General features: G+C 41.6%; 1 protein-coding gene across 1 annotated transcript; it reads left to right on the top strand.

The window, feature by feature from the left end:
• The first annotated feature begins 736 nt into the window (after positions 1-736).
• LOC138369475 (putative per-hexamer repeat protein 5) lies at positions 737-15,759 on the top strand. The gene is made up of 2 exons (XM_069332730.1): positions 737-934; positions 14,395-15,759. The coding sequence occupies exons 1-2, from the start codon at positions 737-739 to the stop codon at positions 15,757-15,759; spliced, it is 1,563 nt and encodes a 520-aa protein (XP_069188831.1).
• The last annotated feature ends 9,024 nt before the right edge of the window (positions 15,760-24,783 follow it).

Here is a 24,783-nt window from a genome sequence, read left to right as displayed (position 1 = left end):
GGGGGAGAGGTTGCAGGAGGGGGCAGAAACCCGGGTGCAGCTATGTACTCCTCCAACTGTATCTGTCAGAGAGAGTGTCTGCTTGTCTGTTGGTCAGTTTGTCTGCTCAAGGATGGAGGCCCTTTAAAGGCACAAATCGCCCTTTAACTGATCAATTATTTTAATCTGCTTTAATACATATTACAAAATCATGTAATTTGAACATTAGCAGCGGTTTGTATAATTTAGATCCATTTTTAATTGATCATTGATTTGAGTAGGATCATTGATACACATTTGTCTCACCAATACCGTGTTAATATCCACTATCTTATGCTATTATTATCCACGTATGGACCTAGTGGCTCATATAACGCAGCTCCTATTTATATCCACCCAATCCAATTCATATATTTGTCATTGTACCTTCACTTCACCTCTCTCCCCTGCCAATATATGTCCAGTCTACGAACTTGTAAATCATTCCTTCTGAAGATGTATTACTAAATACGAAAGTACTGAAGGAAATTCCTGTTTCAATTCTTCCTTCGTGATCTGGCACTGTCACATTTTTCATCACATGTTAATTTTCGTGATTTACACACACACACACACACACACAGCTCAACTCCCGCAAACACAACTAGGTGAGTACACACACACACACACACAGGGAGCCTCCGTGCCTCATGGAGACAGGAATGCTACTGTGGAGGGGACCTCCACACCTCAGCTCTCATTTGCTGAAATGCTCAAAATGAGCCCAAAAGCTAGATCTGCAGTTAAGGAAGTTGTCATGGAAGTGGCCTGCTCTCAGGAAGCAGCTAGATGTACCAGCCGGCTGATAGAGAGAAAAAGAGCTGTAGTAGCAGCAGGCATTAAAGAGCAAACAGGGACCAGACCAACGGAGCGGAGAGACAAGGAAAAAAACATAATTAAAGAGATCCTGAAAGAGGTAAGGATGGAGGGAACTGAACAAAATGTTGAAAAAGTTTTCAGGCTTGGAAAGTATAACAAGGACAGAGACCGAATGATAAAGGTGGTATTCATGAGCGAAATCACGAAAGAGGAACTGTTAGCAAGGAAAAGCAGTCTAGAAAATGTAGAGAAGTTCAAAAAAGTATTCCTGCAGAGGGATATGACAAGGGAAGAGAGAAAGCAGGCAGCAGATGCAAGGAAGGAGTGCAGGGAGAGAGAAAGGAATCAGGGAGCCACAACCTCGATCCCTATAATCCCAGAGGGGAGTGGGGAACCCTCATCAAACAGTGCACTAGCCACAGGGAGTGCGGCAACACCCCCACATTCTACCCAAAAGACACCCTACCTGCTCCAACCCCTGTCAGCCCCCCACTAAGTACCAACCTAAGGCACCCTCCCCCCACCCACCCCTCTCCTCCCACTCACCCCCCTCCTTCCACTCACCGCCTCCTCCTACTCACCCCTCCCCCCAGGACCTCCCATCTCCCCCGCCCCCCTAAGCCCCCCACTCTCCCCCACCCCACCTAAGCCTTCCCCTCTCCACCACTCCCCAACACCCTCCCCTCTTCCTCACCCACTTCAGCCTTTAATTTTCCCCCACGCCCCCCAAGCCCTCCCTCCTTCACTACCCCCCCTTGTCCCCCATCCCCCCAACCCTCCCCCTCTCACCCCCCCCAAACCTCCTCCTCTCACCCCCTTCAACCCTCCCCCTCTCACCCCCCCCAACCCTCCCCCTCTCACCCACTCCCCAGAAACCCTCCCCCTCTCCCCCCCTACCCACCCCCTCCCACCCCAAGCCTTTCCTCCTCCACCAGTCTCCCCATACGAGATTCTCCCAGCTCCCGCTCACCCCAGACCCCACAGGTCCCCCACAGAGGAGAAGCAGAAGAGAGTCAGTTTCAGGGTAATGTACTCGAACATAGATGGGATCACAAGCAAGGCAAGTGAACTAAGGGAAAGAGCACAAGAAGTGAACCCAGATGTAATCGGACTCACTGAAACAAAACTCTCTGGAATCATAACGAATGCCGTGTTTCCCTAGGAGTACACAGTAATAAGGAAAGAGAGAGAAGGTAGGGGAGGAGGCAGAGTGGCTCTACTCATGAGAAAGGAATGGAGTTTTAAGGAGATGGCTATCCCGGGCTGTGAGGGTTTCAGAGACTTCATAGCAGGCACCATGACAATGGGAGGACCAAGGATAGCAGTAGCAGTAATATATAACCCTCCACCAAATGACAGAAGACCCAATCAAGAGTACGAAAACAACAACATGGCAGTTAACACTATAACTGAGAGGGCTGCCAGTAGAAATAGATCCCACCTGCTCATCATGGGGGACTTCAATCACGGAAGGATTCATTCGGAGAACAAGGAACCACATGGAGGCGAGGATACGTGGAGAGCCAAACTACTGGAGGTGGTGACTAGAAACTTTTTAACCCAGCATGTCAGAGAACCCACAAGGATGAGAGGAAATGACGAACCAGCGAGACTCGACCTGGTCTTCACCCTGAACGACTCTGACATAAGAGAAATCGGTTTTGAGGCCTCAGTAGGAATGAGCGACCAGAGTGTATTGGTGTTTGAGTACCTGATTGAAGAAGGGTTATTGAACTCGAGGAGGGATACCGAAACCAAAAGGTAAGCATACCGAAAGGGAAACTTTGAGGAGATAAGAAAATTCCTAACAGATATAGCATGGGAAACAGAGCTCAGGGAAAAGACGGCCCAAGATATGATGGACTACATCACGCGAAAGTGCAAGGACGCAGCAAACAAGTTTGTCCCAGCCCAAAAGGAAAACAGTGAAATGAAGATGAGAAACCCATGGTTTAATCAGAGATGTAGGCTAGCTAAGCAGCAAAGTAAAAGGGCATGGAGAAACTATAGGAATAACAGGACACTGGAGAGCAGAGAAAGATACCAGAATGCCAGGAATGAATATGTCAGGATGAGAAGAGAGGCAGAAAGACATTACGAAAATGACATCGCAAGCAAGGCAAAGACTCAGCCTAAATTGCTGCATAGCCACATCAGGAGAAAAACAACAGTAAAGGAACAGGGTATGAAATTAAGGATAGGGGCTGAAGGATTCACTACAAACGACAAGGAAGTGTGTGAGGAACTGAATAAGAAATTCCAAGAGGTCTTCACCTTAGAGCAAGGAGAAATCCCAGAGATAAGAGAGGGAATAGCTAACCAGGAACCACTGGAAGAGTTTGAGACTACCAGCGGGGAAGTAAGGAAGTGTTTACTAGAGTTGGATGTGACAAAGGCTGTTGTCCCAGATAGAATATCTCCTTAGATATTAAAGGAAGGAGCAGAAGAACTGTGCCTACCTCTCTCCATAGTGTATAACAAATCTCTGGCAATAGGGGAACTGCCAGAAATTTGGAAAGCAGCTAACGTAGTCCCGATATACAAGAAAGGGGACAGACAGGAGGCACTGAATTACAGGCCAGTGTCCCTAACCTGCACACCATGCAAGCTGATGGAAAAGATTGTGCGAAGTAAGCAAGTGGAGCACCTGGAGCGAAAGAACTTTGTATCACAGCATCAACATGGGTTCAGGGATGGCAGGTCCTGCCTCACAGGGTTACTTGAATTCTACGACCAAGCAACAAAAATAAGACAAGAAAGAGAAGGGTGGGCAGACTGCATATTTTTGGATTGTCAGAAAGCCTTTGATACAGTGCTACACAAGAGGCTAGTGAAAAAGCTGGAGTGAAAGGGAAGGTACTCCGTTGGATACAGGAGTACCTAAGCAACAGGAGACAACGAGTCAGTGTGAGGGGTGAGGTCTCAAATTGGCGAGACGTTACGAGTGGAGTCCCGCAGGGGTCAGTCCTTGGACCTATACTGTTTCTGATATATGTGAATGATCTCCCAGAGGGTATAGAATCGTTTCTCTCAATGTTAGCTGATGATGCAAAAATTATGAGGAGGATTGAAACTGAGGACGATAGTAGTAGGCTACAGGACGACCTAGACAGACTGAGTGAATGGTCCAACAAATGGCTGTTGAAGTTCAACCCGAGTAAATGCAAAGTAATGAAACTAGGCAGTGGAAACAGGAGGCCAGACACAGGATACAGAATAGGAGATGAAGTACTTCATGAAACGGACAGAGAGAAAGATCTAGGAGTTGATATCACACCAAACCTGTCTCCTGAAGCCCACATAAAAAGAATAACGTCTGCGGCATATGCGAGGCTGGCTAACATCAGAACAGAGTTCAGGAACCTGTCTAAGGAATCATTCAGAATCTTGTACACCACATATGTTTGTTATATGTTATCCTCTATGTTTCTTATATTTCTTTTCACTGTTGATGGTAACTGAAAAATCAATTCTCCAAAATTCATTTTTATTTCTAGTCTGACGCGACACTTGAACGCGTTTCGTAAAATTTATTACACTTTGAAATTTAAATTTGAAAATTTACATTATTTACATTTGAAAATGTAATAAGTTTTACAAAACGCGTTCAAGTGTCGCGTCAGACTTTTTTGGAGAATTGATTTTTCAGTTACCATCAACAGTGAAAAGAAATATAAGAAACATACAGAAAATTCGTGTTAGAATTATTAATCTTACTTTTTCGGTCATATTTGATATATATATATATATATATATATATATATATATATATATATATATATATATATATATATATATATATATATATATATATATATATATATAATCAAGGCAAATCGGGCCTTGCAGAGTAGGCCGAGAAGTGCATTCTGGCTACTAGGTACGACATATATATATATATATATATATATATATATATATATATATATATATATATATAGATATATATATATATATATATATATATATATATATATATATATATATATATATATAGTAGTATAGTATACTACTATATATATATATACATATATATATATATATATATGTATATATATATATATATATATATATATATATATATATATATATATATATATATATATATATATATATGTATAATATATATGCACAATATACTAACTGTACCCGGCCACGCATTGCTGTTGCTCAGCAACGCACATAACCTTTCCCTGTCTCCCAGTCCTCCCCCACCATTTTCCCCTCCTCCCCTGTCCCTTTGTCCTCCCCACCATCCCACACTCCACCGTTCCCTCGTCCTCCTAACCATTCCCACTCCACCGTCCCTTCGTCCTCCCCACCATCTCCCACTCCCCCGTCCCCTCGTCTACCCCAACATCCCCTATTTCCCTGTTCCCTTGTCTTCCCCACCATTCTCCATTCCCCTGTCTCCTCGTCCCCATCACCCCCAGCTCCCCCCGTCCCCTCATTCTCCCCCACTTTTACCCCTGCCACTGTCTCCTCGTCCCCACCATCTCCCACTCCCTTCCCCTTGTCCTCCCCATCATTCCCCACTCCCTCGTTTGATGCATTCCCAAACGATCTGATGTTCACATCAGAAAATTGGGAACATCAAATGTACTGATATTCCCATCCTGAAATATAAGAAAAATAGTTAAAAAAACGAAATGAAAAATATGAAAAATACAAAAATAAACTATACTCAGGAAATTAATGGTATGGTAAACAATGCAGCTCAAGTCCAACTCGGTGTCACACAAAACAATTAAATCAAAATGAAAATCAGTCGAGATCTATGAAAATTCAATTTGTCACTGCAATCAGAAACATTGAAATGGAATTGTAACATATTTAGTATAGCCTGTGTTGCTCTTACATGCAACAGATGGTGTTGTTTCTTCAGAAATGAATGATTTTACCTGTCACAGGTGTGGCATCTATTTTTATACTTGCAAAATGAACGGTATGGTAAACAACACAGCTCAATTTCAACGCAATGTCACACAAAATAGTTAAATCAAAATTAAAATAAATCCAAATTTATGAAAATTCTATTTATCATGGCAATTGGAAACATTCAAATGGAATCGTAACATATTTAGTATCGCTTAAGCTGCTATTTTGTGCAACAGATGGCGCTTTTTTTTAAAGCATGTGTTTACCAGTCACAGGTGCGGCAGCTATATAGTTGGTATATAAAAACATGCGTGTATTCGAATGGAACCTTGTGTCTAAATTTAAAAACAAGCAGTAAAGAAATTTTGGATATTACAGCATAGTATAAATGGAATTGTAACATATTTAGTATAGCATGTGTGTTGCTCTTACATGCAACAGATGGCGCTGCTTTCAAGAAAAGCATAGTTTTACCTGTCACAGGTGTGGCATCTATACTTATACTTACAAAATGACTGGTATGGTAAACAACACAGCTCAATTCCAACACAATGTCACTCAAAATATTTAAATAAAAAATAAAGTAAATCAATCCATGAAAATAAAATTTATCAGTGCAATCGGAAACATTGAAATGGAACTCGTGACATATTTGATATAGCGTACATGTTGCTATTATGTGCAACAGATGGCATTCTTTTTCAAAAACGTATGTTTTAACCTGTCACAGGGGTGGCATCTATATAGTAGGTAAATAAAAACATGTGCCTATTTGAATGCAACGTTGTGTCAAAATTTCAAAGCAATCGGTGAAGAGCTTTCGAAAATTACAGTGTGTGTTGCTCTTACGTCCAACAGAAGGCGCTGTTTAAAAAAAAAAATGTTTTTTCCTGTCACAGGTGAGGCATGTATATAGTAGATATATAAAAAAGATGCGCCTATTCGAATGCATGGTTATGTCAAAATTTCAAAGCACTCGGCTCTCACATGAAAAGTACAGTTTTTCAGAAAAAGCATGTTTTTTTTTTACCGTTACAGACGTGACATCTATATAGTATGTTTATAAAATCCTGCTTGGATGCGAATGGAACATTGTGTGAAAATTTCAAGGCAATCGGTGAAAGTCTTTTGGAGATTAGCGGTTATGCACAAACGAACATTTCCATTTTTATTTATATAGATTAGCCTACTAGCTTTACCCAGCCTCGCGGTGCTGTGGCTCAGCAAAGCATGTGCATTACTGAGCCACAGCAGTCTTACCCTGTCTCCCAGTCCTCCCCACCATTTCCCCCTCCCCCGTCCCCTCGTCCTCCCAACCATTCCTCACTCCCCTGTCCCCTAGTCTTCCCCCACCATCACCCACTCCCCCGTCCCCTCATCCTCTCAACCATTCCCCCTCCCCCGTCCCCTTGTCCTCCACCACCAGTCCCCTGTTCCCTTGTCTTCGTCACCATTCTCCATTCCCCTGTCCCCTCATCCCCAACTCTTCTGTCCCCTCGTCCTCCCCACAATTACCCCGTCCCATGCCCCCTCGTCCTCCCCACCATTCCCCACTACCTCGTCTGATGCATTACCAAATGATTTGATGTTCCCATCACTGAAATATAAGAAAAATAGTTAAAAAAATAAATGAAAAAAAAATACTATACTCACGAAATGATTGGTATTCTTAAACAACACAGCTCAATTCCAACGCAATGTCACACAAAATAATTAAATGAAAATAAATTGAAATCTATGAAAATTTAATTTGTCAATACAATCGGAAACATTGATATGGAATCGTAACATATTTAGTATTGCATGTGTTGCTCTTACATCCAACAGATGACTCTGTTTCTTAAAAAAAAAAAAATTGTTTTTACCTCTCAGAGGTGTGGCATCTATACTTATTGTTACGAATTGAATGGTATTGTAAAAAACACAGCTCAATTCCAATGCAATATCACACAAAAATAATTAAATCAAAATGAAAATAAATCGAAATCAATGAAAATTCAATTTACCAATGCAATTGGAAATAATGAAATGGAATTGTAACATACTTAGTATAGCATGTGCTGCTATTACTTGCAACAGATGTCGTTGTTTAAAAAAAAAGCATGTTTTTACCTGTCACAGGTGTAGCATCTATATAGTTGGTATATAAAAACACGTGCATATTCGAATGGATTGTTTGTTAATATTTCAAAGCAATTGGTGAAGAACTTTCGGAGATTACAGCATGTTTTTCTCTTACGTCCAACAGATGGCACTGTTTTTCAAAAACAGCATGTGTTTTCCTGTCACACGTGAGGCATGTATATTGTAGGTATATAAAAACACGCGCTTATTCGAGGGCAACGTCGTGTCAAAATTTCAAAGCAATCGGTAAAGAGCTTTCGAAGATTTCCCCTCACATGAAAACCACATGAAAAATACAGTTTTTCAAAGAAAGCATGTTTTTTTCCCAACACAAACATGATATCCATATTGTAAGTATATAAAAACCCGCTCGGATGCGAATGGAACGTTGCATGAAAATTTCAAAGCAATCAGTGAAGAACTTTCGGAGATTAGCAATTTTGAACAAACGAACATTTATATTTTTATTTATATAGATTAATTTTGTTTGAGAAAATTCCCGTTTTGAATGAATAGCATGTACATATTTATGAATGTCTGTGGGGGTCGACTGCTGGATGTAATGAACTTGAGTCGAAAACGGGTTGCGAACCACAACGCTGTAAATGTTTCACCTACAAACTTCATATACAAATAATCGCCAACAGAACCTAAACACCTAACCTAACCTAACCTAACCTATGCCTATATATGCACATGCTAATATCTTTTAATATTAATTTATATATGAGAATTCCCGTTTTGAATGAACAGCATGTACATATTTATGAATGAGTCTGTGGGGTCGACCGCTGGATGAAATGGACTTGAGTCGAGGATGGGTTGCTGTAAATGCTTCACCTACGTACTTCAAATACAAATAATCACCAACAGAACCTAAACATCTTACCTAACTTAATGTACACTTACCTATTCATATAAATTTAATTTATAATAATATTAACTTGAAAATATATATGAAAAAAATATATTTTTAATACATAACATGTTAAAATTCATGAATGCGTATTTTGGGACACGGCCGACGCTTGAACGAGCCTGTAACTAGGACAGATTGCAGCCTAAAATTTACAAAATATAGCCACCAAACCTAACCCTTCCTAGGACTGAGTGTAAACAAAATTATAAAATACATTACTACTTTAGACAAAATACTTTTAAGTTATACAGTTCAGTAAATTTACGAATTAGGCATTGGCGTCAACTGCTGCAGCTTGGAAAAAGCTGCCAGAGGCTGGGCAGACTAATCTTCTCAGGTAAGTAATTGTACTGTAATTAGTTAACTCAGAGTGGTAGTGAACAGTGGCGTGTTATTAGTCTCTCTCCCTCTCTCTATCTCTCTCACACACACACTCACTCTCTCTCTCTCTCTCTCTCTCTAAGACTAGGATTCATAAGGGATGCCTAATAACATACCTAGTGAAACTGCAAGCAAGAGCTGTTATCCTACCTCAGCTCATCTGAAGCCTACACCTAGAAACTCATTTATTTCATAAGAGTATACTTTGAAACTAATACATTTGGAACTATCATATATTTAACTTATGTAAGCTAAGTTGAAACCTACTCCTAGATGCTCATTTATTTCATGAGCCTAGTATTATTTGCTTTAGAAGGAATAGCCTTTATTCATTAAAAAACATTAAGTAACAATCATATAAGGAACAGGATGAGCTTGTAGCCAGCTGTGTGCCAGAGTCTTCATGTGAACAGTTGACCTGACATCTCCCGTGTATCAATCTGTTGAGCGAACACGTTCCAGATGCGAGTAAGTCTCGGAAGGAATGAACGCTGATGGAGTGATGTTCTTGAGAATGGCACTTCCAGCATGAGAGTGTTGAAGGTTGAGAGCCTAGTGTTACGAGAGGGAACTACTGGTACTCCACGGAGTTGGGCCAAGTGCGGAACTTTGAGGATGTTGGCCTTGTACATAACAGTAAGACCAACAACGTCCCGACGGTCTTGCAGGCTCTGATGTTCAGACCGTTCCCACCAGACTTGGTCAAGACTAGAAATAAGCCTTCTAGCCCGTCTCTCCACTTTGTCCAACAGTCTGACGAAAGATGGGGGGCAGGCAATCCAGGAAAGGGGTGCATACTCAAGATGGCAGCGAATTTGAGCTTCATATAAGGTTTTGCATCTCGAGAGCATCTTTGCTCTCTCTCTCTCCCCTCTCTCTCTCTCTCTCTCTCTCTCTCTCTCTCTCTCTCTCTCTCTCTCTCTCTCTCTCTCTCTCTCTCTCTCTCTCTCTCTCTCTCTCTCTCTCTCTCTCTCTGTGGTCACCTGTCCCTTACTCTCCGGCAGTACTGGCAGGGCGCTGGTGGAACATCAACATCTTCCCAACACACCTCCGCCTGAACTATCGCCTTGCCTGGGTCTTGGGGCCGTGGGTGAGACAAACGACCTTACTTTGGCCAAGCGTTCGGGGAATACAGGACGTTTAACTTCCTTGACGGTGAAATATACGACCCAGTCTCTCATTCCACTGACTACGGTATCTGGTTCGAGGCTCCGACTCACGTAGCGAGGTTCCCCCTTCCATGCCTCGTCCTCTCCAGACCTTCACTACTTGATAACCTGCGTGTCGCAGTTCCTCTGGTGATCTCCGGTGTGGATGATAACAGGATAACACACAAGTCACATATGGTGTCGTTGCACACATTGTTAGAGTCAACAAGCCTGTCTCCTGCCAGACGAGGTCCCGGCCACCAGGCGTCCTCATATGCAACCTGGGGCTCTCGATACCCTGTTGATAGTTACCTGTGACAGCAAGTGATTCCACCATGGGACCGGAATGGGCATCATTGAGACAGGAATATCTCTGATACTGGACGATCCTCTTAGCCCTCTAGAGTACTGTGTAGGCACAGCACCTAGCGACCTCTACAGCACTGTGTAGGCACAGCACCTAGCGACCTCTACAGCACTGTGTAGGCACAGCACCTAGCGACCTCTAGAGCACTGTGTAGCCACAGCACCTAGCGACCTCTAGAGCACTGTGTAGTCACAGCATCTAGCGACCTCTAGAGTACTGTGTAGCCACAGCACCAAGCGACCTCTAGAGTACTGTGTAGCCACAGCACCTAGCGACCTCTACAGCACTGTGTAGCCACAGCACCTAGCGACCTCTACAGCACTGTGCAGGCACAGCACCTAGCGACCTCTACAGCACTGTGTAGCCACAGCACCTAGCGACCTCTACAGCACTGTGTAGCCACAGCACCTAGCGACCTCTATAGCACTGTGAAGGCACAGCACCTAGCGACCTCTACAGCACTGTGTAGTCACAGCACCTAGCGACCTCTAGAGCACTGTGTAGGCACAGCACCTAGCGACCTCTACAGCACTGTGTAGGCACAACACCTAGCGACCTCTAGAGCACCGTGTAGTCACAGCACATAGCGACCTCTACAGCACTGTGTAGGCACAGCACCTAGCGACCTCTACAGCACTGTGTAGGCACAACACCTAGCGACCTCTAGAGCACTGTGTAGTCACAGCACCTAGCGACCTCTACAGCACTGTGTAGGCACAGCACCTAGCGACCTCTAGAGCACTGTGTAGCCACAGCACCTAGCGACCTCTAGAGCACTGTGTAGTCACAGCATCTAGCGACCTCTAGAGTACTGTGTAGCCACAGCACCAAGCGACCTCTAGAGCACTGTGTAGTCACAGCATCTAGCGACCTCTAGAGTACTGTGTAGCCACAGCACCAAGCGACCTCTAGAGTACTGTGTAGCCACAGCACCTAGCGACCTCTACAGCACTGTGTAGCCACAGCACCTAGCGACCTCTAGAGCACTGTGTAGTCACAGCACTTAGCGACCTCTAGAGCACTGTGTAGGCACAGCACCTAGCGACCTCTACAGCACTGTGTAGGCACAACACCTAGCGACCTCTAGAGCACCGTGTAGTCACAGCACCTAGCGACCTCTACAGCACTGTGTAGGCACAGCACCTAGCGACCTCTACAGCACTGTGTAGGCACAGCACCTAGCGACCTCTACAGCACTGTGTAGGCACAGCACCTAGCGACCTCTACAGCACTGTGTAGGCACAGCACCTAGTGACCTCTACAGCACTGTGTAGGCACAGCACCTAGCGACCTCTACAGCACTGTGTAGGCACAGCACCTAGCGACCTCTACAGCACTGTATAGGCACAGCACCTAGCGACCTCTACAGCACTGTGTAGGCACAGCACCTAGCGATCTCTACAGCACTGTGTAGGCACAGCACCTAGTGACCTCTACAGCACTGTGTAGGCACAGCACCTAGCGACCTCTACAGCACTGTGTAGGCACAGCACCTAGCGACCTCTACAGCACTGTGTAGGCACAGCACCTAGCGACCTCTACAGCACTGTGTAGGCACAGCACCTAGTGACCTCTACAGCACTGTGTAGGCACAGCACCTAGCGACCTCTACAGCACTGTGTAGGCACAGCACCTAGCGACCTCTACAGCACTGTGTAGGCACAGCACCTAGCGACCTCTACAGCACTGTGTAGGCACAGCACCTAGCGACCTCTACAGCACTGTGTAGGCACAGCACCTATCGACCTCTACAGCACTGTGTAGGCACAGCACCTAGCGACCTCTACAGCACTGTGTAGGCACAGCATCTAGCGACCTCTACAGCACTGTGTAGGCACAGCACCTATCGACCTCTACAGCACTGTGTAGGCACAGCACCTAGCGATCTCTGCTATCACCTCCCTCACCTTGGGAGTAGGTCGTGTGCACCTGGTCATATCTCATCACAAAAATGCACTGAATTTAAAATTTAAGATATTCTGTATTGAATGTGTTTATTTCATGTTATATTCAGCAGTGTCCCAAATAAATACTGTAATAAAATCCATGACAACGTCCCAGCCCTCTGAATATAATGAGTAAATTCTTGGCAGTATTGTCATGGAGAGTGCTAGTATAGTCGTAAATTTGGCACCGACACTTTACTTATGTATATGTCTATTCTCGTTGATGTAAAGTATCGGAGGTGTTGCTGTGTGTGGTGAGTTATGTGGCCTGGTGTGGGCACCTCACCTACTGTACCGGACAATGGTTCAAGCACCTCACCTGCTGTACCGGACAATGGTTCACGCACCTCACCTGCTGTACCGGACAATGGTTCAAGCACCTCACCTGATGTACCGGACAATGATTCACGCACCTCACCTGCTGTACCGGACAATGGTTCACGCACCTCACCTGCTGTACCGGACAATGGTTCACGCACCTCACCTACTGTACCGGACAATGGTTCACGCACCTCACCTGCTGTACCGGACAGTGGTTCAAGCACCTCAACATTAATAATGATAACTTGCATTAGTAGGCAAATATATTGCAGCTGAATGTGGTTGCATTCATGATAACATTGTGAGGTTGGTGGCAAGATATCGCGGAGGACGCGACTAGTCAATCACTCAGTGCCCCACAGTTGAACAGTCCGCTAAACGTATGTTAATTACGCGTTACAGGTAATTAACATCCCTCAGTGTAGTCCTGCTATTTAACAATCCCCTGTCTACTTCACAATCCCTACTCCCCCTCCCCACGAGGCCTCAACACAACACCGTCATCACTTACCTGGTTGATGGGGTTCTGGGAGTTCTTCTACTCCCCAAGCCCGGCCCGAGGCCAGGCTTGACTTGTGAGAGTTTGGTCCACCAGGCTGTTGCTTGGAGCGGCCCGCAGGCCCACATACCCACCACAGCCCGGTTGGTCCGGCACTCCTTGGAGGAATAAATCTAGTTTCCTCTTGAAAATGTCCACGGTTGTTCCGGCAATATGCCTTATGCTTGCTGGGAGGACGTTGAACAACCGCGGACCTCTGATGTTTATACAGTGTTCTCTGATTGTGCCTATGGCACCTCTGCTCTTCACTGGTTCTATTCTACATTTTCTTCCATATCGTTCACTCCAGTACTTTGTTATTTTACTGTGTAGATTTGGTACTTGGCCCTCCAGTATCTTCCAGGTGTATATTATTTGATATCTCTCTCGTCTTCTTTCTAGTGAGTACATTTGAAGGGCTTTGAGACGATCCCAATAATTTAGGTGCTTTATTGCATCTATGCGTGCCGTAGAGACACTCCGTTGTCTCTATCAAATAATATATTCTGCTCCACTTTCAGTTCGCAACACAAACGCAGACCTGATGAATTACATATGTTGATCTCCCCCCCCCCACTCCCACTCCACCTTCCCCCCCCCCCCCCCACCTTTTCACACACCCATTATGGTAATTCCCATGTCTCACCTACGGCAGCCTCCACCTCTTTTCGTCCATTAACCAAATATCTCTCTAATCAAAATATCCTTTCGCTCACCCTAGCCATTTTCCTTACTCTAACCGTTTTTCTATCACCTTAACCCTCTTTTTCTCACTCCTAGCACTTTTCCCTCACCCTAACCCTCTTTCTCTCACCCCTTAGCACTTTTCCTTCACCCTATCCCTCTTTCTCTCACTCCTAGCAACTTTCCCTCACACAACTCCAGCACCCATCCTCCCTGAAACTATTTGGCCTCAACGCTGTCTTTGATCAAAGAAAATTGACACAAGATTAAAAAGACAAATACAATCAATTTGTCACGAACAAGTACACTGGGGCATCACGGACAAGTACACTGGGGCATCACGGACAAGTACACTGGTGGCATCACGGACAAGTACACTGGGGCATCACGGACAAGTACACTGGGGCATCACGGACAAGTACACTGGTGGCATCACGGACAAGTACACTGGTGGCATCACGGACAAGTACACTGGGGCATCACGGACAAGTACACTGGTGGCATCACGGACAAGTACACTGGTGGCATCACGGACAAGTACACTGGTGGCATCACGGACAAGTACACTGGTGGCATCACGGACAAGTACACTGGTGGCATCACGGACAAGTACACTGGTGGCATCACGGACAAGTACACTGGTGGCATCACGGACAAGTACACTGGTGGCATCACGAACAAGTACACTGGGGCATCACGAACAAGTACACTGGGGCATCACGGACAAGTACACTGGTAGCATCACGAACAAGTACACTGGTGGCATCACGGACAAGTACACTGGTGGCATCACGGACAAGTACACTGGTGGCATCACGGACAAGTACACTGGTGGCATCACGGACAAGTACACTGGTGGCATCACGAACAAGTACACTGGTGGCATCACGAACAAGTACACTGTTGGCATCACGAACAAGTACACTGGTGGCATCACGAACAAGTACACTGGTGGCATCACGAACAAGTACACTGGTGGCATCACGGACAAGTACACTGGTGGCATCACGGACAAGTACACTGGTGGCATCACGGACAAGTACACTGGTGGCATCACGAACAAGTACACTGGTGGCATCACGAACAAGTACACTGGTGGCATCACGGACAAGTACACTGGTGGCATCACGAACAAGTACACTGTTGGCATCACGGACAAGTACACTGGTGGCATCACGGACAAGTACACTGGTGGCATCACGGACAAGTACACTGGTGGCATCACGAACAAGTACACTGGTGGCATCACGAACAAGTACACTGGTGGCATCACGGACAAGTACACTGGTGGCATCACGAACAAGTACACTGGTGGCATCACGGACAAGTACACTGGTGGCATCACGGACAAGTACACTGGTGGCATCACGAACAAGTACACTGGTATCATCACGAACAAGTACACTGGTGGCATCACGGACAAGTACACTGGTGGCATCACGGACAAGTACACTGGTGGCATCACGGACAAGTACACTGGTGGCATCACGGACAAGTACACTGGTGGCATCACGAACAAGTACACTGGTGGCATCACGGACAAGTACACTGGTGGCATCACGGACAAGTACACTGGTGGCATCACGGACAAAGCCAGCGACCTCAGAAAGATATAGAGTAAAGAGAACACAAACAAGTTCATACCCACAGAACTCAAGTTGTAGGAAATACTAACTAAATTTTAGTATTTCTTTCCCTTCGGCTCTATGGAGGACAGACCGAACAGCATCCCAGGAAACGACGGAAGAATGTGACCGACCACACTGTAGTGCGAAGGACGAGACATCTTCCAAGTGAAGGGTAAACAGTTCACATATTGTAAACACGTTGTTCCTGAGAGACACACCAACCAGGAACCACCATTGGCTGGCCAGCATGACCACCACCAATGGTGGACAAAATGCTTCCAGTAAACTTGTGCACCAACCCAAATTCCCAAATATGTAAACGATAAAAAAATAAACTTGGAAAAAATATACCCCCCCCCCCCCCACAAAAAAAAAACGAGGCTGGCCACAGGAGCGGACACGTGATAGTGGGTAAGGCACGTTACCACAGGAGGTCAGCCCCACTCTCATCCTCTACGTACACGGGAGAGGTTGGAGCGCCTCCTTAGGTAATGAGCATTGCCGAGTAGAATCCCAACCTATCCTCTTACAAATTACGTCTGAATTTGGCCGTTTGCCGGTATAGACATAATTTCAAAATATAAAATAACTGAAAATAAATTTTGGATCTTTTCCAAAACAGCAAGTTAAAGGTCTTCTGGTAGGTTATGAGGGCAAGAAGTTCTCATAAAGTTTCAAAACGTCATGAAAAAAGTTAATTGAAAGTTTCCTCTCCTAACCTAACCGAGTAAGCCTGAGCACTCAAAAAACACAAAACAGGACAGTTCGTCACTTTCGTGAGCCGATTTCATTTCATATTACGTCCATTTTTAGCCATACAGACAAACGAACGAAAATCGACGTAATTTTAAGAGGACGGGTTGCACCAGCAAGCTTGAGCCACTCCACAAGACATCCACTGACACAGTGACCCGTTGAGGGGGAGGATACAATGCATCACAAACACTTCAAAGACAGGACTACCCCACTCCACGACCAGGGGGCAGATTCACGAAGGTACATAGGAATGTTTTTCTTTTTAGCACCTTCGTAGCGGCTACGTCGGTATTCAGGTACGCATTTAAGAAGGAAAATCTTCGTAAGTATGCTCCGTTGCGCTGTCGACCACTCGTAGCTTTACACAAACTGGGTATAACTGAATTTTTCTCTACTACACAACTCGGAGGATCGATTTTATTATAAACAAAAGATTTTAACTGGAGAATTTCGTCAAGAGGCATCCTTCGTGTTAGTTATATATGCATTATTTGCTTGAAACTTGCAGTAAATATGTCTCTTAAGATATTAGAATTAGTTTAATAATAGCAAGATATTATACCAGTAGTTATTAAGTAAATAAACACTGGTGAACATGAAATATGAGAGAAGGCGATGAGCCCTGCCTGATGGGAGCATTTACTACCACCAAGTTCACCTAGTATTAATTACAGATAGGAGGTGTACCTTAGCTATACATGCCCATTTTTTTATTTATTTTGTTTACTTTTATTATGAAGTTAAATCTTGGTGAGATATAAAAGAAAAATATCCTGCACAAATGATGTTAGGTTAGGGTAAAAACTTCAAAAACTTTTGTCATTGATTACTTAGGCCTGTGATTATGGCCTGTTAAAACAAAGAGAGGGAGATAGTGGGAGGGATGAGGGGGGGGGACTGAAGAGGGTAAAGGTGAAGATGGAAGAAGAAGAAGTGTGGGAGGATAAACAGATAATCATTGGCCCCACAGTGTACCCCCCCTCCATATGCAAGTATGTACAATATGTGTATAAATATATACATACATACATATATATATATATATATATATATATATATATATATATATATATATATATATATATATATATATATATATATATATATATCTATATATATATATATATATATATATATATATATATATATATATATTTATATATATATATAAATATATATATATAAATATAAATATAAATATATAAATATATATATATATATATATATATATATATATATATATATATATATATATATATATATGTATATTAGTAGCAGTCTTTCTTGTAAACATATGTTGTTGAATATGACCGAAGAAGTAAGAATAATAATTCTAACACGAATTTTTTTCAATATTTCTTATGTTTTTTTTCACTGTCAGTGGTAATGAAAATATCAATTCCCCAAAATTCATATTTATTAATGATCTGACGCCTAGAAGCGTTTCGTACTGGCTTCTTACATTCTCAAAGACTTCTCTACACTTAATACTACACTTAAGATACACTAGATACACAGTGTATTGAACGTAAAACTTGCTTTTTATTTGTTGTGGGTGAGGTGCGTATTGGGTGAGGTGGGTACATGAGAATGGAAGTAACTGTTGAGGGCCTATTGGCCCATTCGGTGCCTTGAAGTGGTTAGAATATAGTTGTGCATTAATTGGCTGTTGACTGCTGGTGTTGACGTTTTGATGTGTAGTGCCTCGCTGATGTCAAGCCGCCTGCTATCGCTGTACTAATCGCTGATTTCTGTGTTGTTTGTTAAGATTTCTCTGGTGATGGTCTGGTTGTGAGAAGAGACTATATGTTCCTTAATGGAGCCCTGTTGCTTATGCATTGTTAATCGCCTGGAAAGAGATGTTGTTGTCATGCCTATATACTGAGTTCTTTGGGGCTTACAGGCTCCAAGTGGGCATTTGAAGGCATAGACGACGTAGGTCTCCTTTAAGGCGTTCTGCTTTGTGTCTGGAGAGTTTCTCATGAGTAGGTTGGCCGTTTTTTTGGTTTTATAGTAAATCGTCAATTGTATCTTCTGATTTTTGTCTGTAGGGATAACGTTCCTATTAACAATATCTTTCAGGACCCTTTCCTCCGTTTTATGAGCTGTGGAAAAGAAGTTTCAGTAAAATAGTCTAATAGGGGGTACAGGTGTTGTGTTAGTTGACTCTTCAGAGGTTGCATGGCGTTTCACCTTCCTTCTTATGATGTCTTTGACTGCATTGAGGCACATTCCTATGTTTGTTTCCTTAGTGTAGACTGCAGTGTGGAAACCTCCGCTCCTTTCCATGACTGTTACATCTAGAAAGGGCAGCTTCCCATCCTTCTCCATCTCGTAAGTGAAACGTAACACAGAATTCCGCTCGAATGCCTCCTTCAGCTCCTGCAGATGTCTGTCATCAGGTACCTGCGTAAAAATGTCGTCAACATACCTGCAGTATATGGCCGGTTTCAAGTTCATGTCGACTAAGACTTTTTGTTCGATGGTACCCATGTAGAAGTTCGCAAACAGGACACCTAGGGGAGAACCCATGGCGACCCCATCTACTTGCTTATACATGTGCCCATCCGGGCTCAAGAAGGGTGCCTCTTTAGTACAAGCTTGGAGTAGTTTCCTTAGAATGTTTTCTGGTATGTCAAGAGGAGTACAGGCCGGATCACGATACACTCTGTCGGCTATCATCCCGAGTGTTTCATCCACAGGTACGTTGGTAAACAGTGATTCTACGTCCAACGAGGCTCTTATCCCTGTGACTCGTGTTCCCCGCAGTAAGTCAACTCAAGAGTATAATCTCTTCCCACAACCAGACCATCACCAGAGAGGTCTTAACAAACAACACTGAAATCATCGGTAGATACAGTGATAGCAGGCGGCTCGACATCTGCGAAGCACTACACATCAAGAATTTAACACCAGCAATCAACAGCCAATTAATGCACAACTATATTCTACCCACTTCAAGACTCCGCACCAATATAGAAGCATCAAGAGGAAGTATGGGGCAATAGGTCCTTTGCAGTTACTTCCATTCTTCCCTCTCATTTATCCAATTAATACCCATTGTTCCGTGTTCTGTCTTGTGTTGGTCAAAAGTTTGTTCACATCATCCAAAAATGTTGCAACATATCACCTCACCCAAATGCGAGTATATAACACAAGCTGTTTAGTGTTAGCATAAGTAAAACTCTGTTTAATGTTTTCAGGTTACAGTTGTGTGTGTGTAAACCAAAGTCTTTGAAAATGTAATAAGTTATTACGAAACGCGTTCAAACGTCGTGTCAGACTAGAAATAAAAATGAATTTTGGAGAATTGATTTTTCAATTACCATCGACAGTAAAAAAAAAAACATAAGAAATATTGAGAAAATTCGTGTAAGAATTATTAATCTTACTTTTTCAGTCATATTTAACAACATATGTTTAAAAGAAAGACCTCTACCAAAATTTACTTATATATATATATATATATATATATGTTTCATTGAATATGACCGCATATTCTGTATTTATTATTTTCTGGTTTAGGGCTTCTATCTAACTATTTTCTTAGCATCAGGGCTTAATTGAAATAGGAGTTCTCCAAAACTCATTTTCGTACTTTTAAGGTGAAGAAAAGAAGTGATTTACTATAGAGTGTATTACACTTATTTGTATAATTTGCACAACGTTTCGAACCTCCATGGTTCATTCTCAAGTGAACAGATCTTACAATACTAGTTGATTTTATACCCGCATTAGGTCAGGTGATAATACAATGAAGGTGAAAACATGGGGGGATACATAAGGGATAAACATAGGGGCTGCAGAAGGCTTATTGGCCCATACGAGGCATCTCCTATCTAAACACAAAGATTAATCCAGTGTAATTGGCCTATTATGTTGGACATTGTCTTCTGTGTTGGCATCGATATGTTCTTGTCTTGTCCTTACTCTCATGGTGGGTAGAGTAAATAGTTCCGTGATTTGAGTGTTCATGACCATGGTTCATGGTCGCTCTATTCTTATGTGAATTCACATAAGAATAGAGCGACCTACCATGAACACTCAAATCACGGAATTCACAAGAAAATTAATTTCTTGATCAAAGTTATTCCAATTTGAACATAAAACAAAGGCTTTATTCAGTGGAGTATTAATTGCAATTTTCTTAAAAATATCAGGAACAAAAGAATTAAAATTTAAACCTAAACCAGTAAAAGTTGGTTTCCTAAAAACATTAGTGTTGAACTCATTGAGGTTATTCACTTTGACATCAAGAAATGACAATGAATTATCCACTTCACACTCTGCAGTAAACCGTATATTACTATGTTGTGCATTAAGATACTCTCTAAATTTCTCAATATGACATTGGTCCTTAAATAACAAAAAGTGTCATCTACATATCTTCTGTACAAGACTGGTTTAAAGGCCGAAGGACAATTATCAAGCCAATTTATTTCATGAAAACTCAAAAAAGCATTAGCCAGTGCAGGACCTAAGGGAGAACCCATTGCTACTCCATCAATTTGTTTATAATATATATTATTAAACATAAAGACAGTCTTTAACCGCTAATTCTAACAGCCGTCTGATCATTTTACTACAAAATCCAGACACTAAATTAGTGTCAGCAAATAACTGATTAACACAAATATCAATGGTTTCCAACAAAGGAATATTAGTAAAGAGTGATTCAACATCGAAACTCGCCATTATAGTTGGGAACTCAAAATTTAAAGAGGAAAGTTCCTTTACAAAATCCTGAGAATTTCTCACAGTAAATTCATTATGCGTTAATGGTTCTAATAATGGAACCAGAAATTTTGCCAGTTTGTAATTAAAAGTGCCAATCGCTGATAAAATAGGACGAATCGGTATACCTGTTTTATGAACTTTAGGTAACCCATATAAGATGCCTGGCTTAGAGTCAGTTGCAAGCAATTTTGTATAATCAAAAAGAAAATCTTTCAGACCTCTTAAAACTCTATTTAGTTTATCCTCACATTTCAAAATATACGAAAAGGGGTCTATATCAACCAACTTAAATTTAGAGGGGTCTTCTAACAACCTTTCAACCTTATTTACATAATCTAACTTATCCAAAACCACTATACCCCTACCTTCATCTGGTCTAGTAATACAAATACTACTATCATTCTTTAAGCCATTAATACAGTCGAATTTCCTTTTATCAAATGGAGGGAATGTAGATTTATATTTATCAAAGTCATTAAAGACGTCATGTGCTAAGGAAGAAACAGTACTGATGATATTGGTCCAACTATAATTTGTACCAGTCCTTAGGGTACAAGTTTTCAATGTGTTGCATAACCGCTCAAAACCTAAAAAATGATTAACAAATTTAGTTTTTTTACACGTCAAGCCGAAGTTTAACCCTTGAGAGAGAAGTTCTTTCTCGATGGGAGACAATATTCTCTTTGAAAAATTAAAAACCACCTTATTAGGGTCCACCGAATTAAATGAAGGTATACCCAAGTTCCGCATTTTCTTCCCGTGAATAAGTCTACATTTTTCAACCCTTTTATCATTGTAATTTTCATATTTACATTTTAAGGATGCAAAACCCAGGAAACCAAGATCTTGAATTTCTCCAAGTTCACATGCAATTCACTTTTCAACTTATTTACCCGCTTCTGCTTTTCAGGCAGAAAAATTTTCTTATTTTCTTTAATTTTCTTGTGAAATTTTTTTCAAATAATAGTTATCCTTTGCATATGGTTTATACCTTTATAAGGAATTTCTTAAATAAGAAGTTTCACCCATCGTGTAGGATTACTACAGTAGAAAGGGATATTAAATATATTAAATTACCATTTAATGCCACTATTAGTTTTTCTGTAACGAGTCGTTTGAGGAAACTGTTACAGCATTGTTATCCTCAAGTAGACTTTAGATTTATTTTTGTCAACACAAATACCATAGGCTCTTATTTTAAATTTAAAGATAAAGTGCCTACCCCTCTGTACTCTAATGTCGTATATAAGTATAATTGTTCCAGCTGTAATGCTGGATATATCGGAAGTTCCATTCGGAACTTTAAGATTAGGATACTTGAGCACCGGGGAGTGTCTTTTAGGACTGGATTACCATTGTCTAAACCAGCATTTTCGGAGATTAGAAACCATTGTTATGAGTTTAATCATTCTCTGCTTGAATCTGATTTTAAAATTCTGGACACTTGTATGAATGGCCAGTCAGATTTGAGAGTAATGGAATCCTTTATAAAGGAGCTGCGGCCTCTGTTAAATAGCAACCATTCGGCTGTTCAATTGTACACTGTATAGTGCACAGTAGGACCTGTAATTTGATTTATAGTTCATTCTGGTGGTTTAATTTTATTATAATTTTGCTTAGTTTACCATGTCTTTGCCTTTTCTTACTTATTTTAAGTCTTGCCATTGTACATTTGTATAATCTCTTTATTTAGGATATATAATCAATTTTTTGTTATTTAGATTTGTTTAATATTTGAGTTTTTATAAGATTTTGGTTAGTACTTTATAATTGTCGTTTATTCTGCTTGAATTTTATATACATTTTTTGTAGAATTGTAGTCATTATATGAATATTTGTTATAGTGTTGTTCACTTCGCGTAAGTTTAATAGAATGGTTTGTTTTAGTAGTTATAAAATTCCTCTTGTAATTTAATGGATTTTTTAATTGGCTATTATCTATGTGATAATTAACAAGTATTATTTGTATTGATCACTTTAAGTGCGCTTAAGTGTTTTGTTTTTTAAGCATTTTCCTTTCTTTGATAGACAATTATATTCAGTATGAGTTCTTTGTTTACCAGTTATTTGATTGTGATTTCTGTTTTTTCTTTTAGATCTGATGATGAATACGAGAAGTATTCGAAACGTTATGCATTTTAAAGTAAAGAATCTGAAAAAAGATGTTCAGTATATCCCTGGTTTTCCTATTCATCTTAAATATATATATATATATATATATGTCGTACCTAGTAGCCAGAACTCACTTTTCAGCCTACAATGCAAGGCCCGATTTGCCTAATAAGCCAAGTTTTCATGAATTAATATATTTTCTCTAATTTTTTTCTTATGAAACGATAAAGCAACCCATTTCATTATGTAAGAGGTCAATTTATTTTATTGGAGTTAAAATTAACGTAGATATATGACCGAACCTAACCAACCCTACCTAACCTAACCTAACCTATCTTTATAGGTTAGGTTTGGTTAGGTAGCCGAAAAAGTTAGGTTAGGTTAGGTTAGGTAGGTTAGGTAGTCGAAAAGCAATTAATTCATGAAAACTTGGCTTATTAGGCAAATCGGGCCTTGCATAGTAGGCATAGAAGTGCGTTCTGGCTACTAGGTACGACATATATATATATATATATATATATATATATATATATATATATATATATATATATATATATATATATATATATATATATATATTCAAAAACCTTAGTAACAATATTTCTAATGAGAAAATAAACTAGAGCAACGAGGTGTGGATTAAAGTACTCCCAGCGGAGCTCCTAACTCCTGCACCACGACGTGGTAAAAGTTATACAACCTGTGAGTCTACTGAATTGAGAGGAAGTCCGGAGACTTGTATGCTGAGGCCCGTCCCAGCTCTACACACACCCGCCAAGCACACTGGTGAAGGTATAGAGGGTCACCGACCGGTCGCTGCAGCTTCATATATACAGAGAAATCACGTTAAAGGTAAATTATATCAATTGATCAATGAGGTGATTCGAATGTCCTAGGTGAATACTGGCTTGGAAACATATCTCTGTAGGATACTACGATAGGTTGTCCAGGCGGGTCACCTGGGGTTACCCGCTGGGGTCACGACGGTCCTCAGGTCAGTGTGTGGGGTCACCCGCTGGGGTCACGACGGTCCTCAGGTCAGTGTGTGGGGTCACCCGCTGGGGTCACGACGGTCCTCAGGTCAGTGTGTGGGGTCACCCGCTGGGGTCACGACCCCACACCTGTCGATCTATTCCCTTCACTCAAAATGTAAACATTAATTCTTATAATACGTAATAAATTCAGCCACAAATATGAACACGTTGGACGTGGTGTCAACTCCGCACGTTAACCTTTACTAACTCTCACGGGGGAAAATATTAACTCTCACGGGGGAAAATAGACAATTTACTATTCAATAACGAAAACGGAGGTGAAGTGCAAATAAAATGTGTTTACAAAAATAATAATGTTTTTTTGTTTGCAAACAAGTATTCAGCCAATTAATATCACGAGGCTTTTACGGCA

The sequence above is a fragment of the Procambarus clarkii genome, chromosome 28 (assembly GCF_040958095.1).
Source record: "Procambarus clarkii isolate CNS0578487 chromosome 28, FALCON_Pclarkii_2.0, whole genome shotgun sequence".
In the NCBI taxonomy this organism is placed as follows: domain Eukaryota; kingdom Metazoa; phylum Arthropoda; class Malacostraca; order Decapoda; family Cambaridae; genus Procambarus; species Procambarus clarkii.
This window is presented reverse-complemented; position numbering and strand designations above follow the sequence as displayed.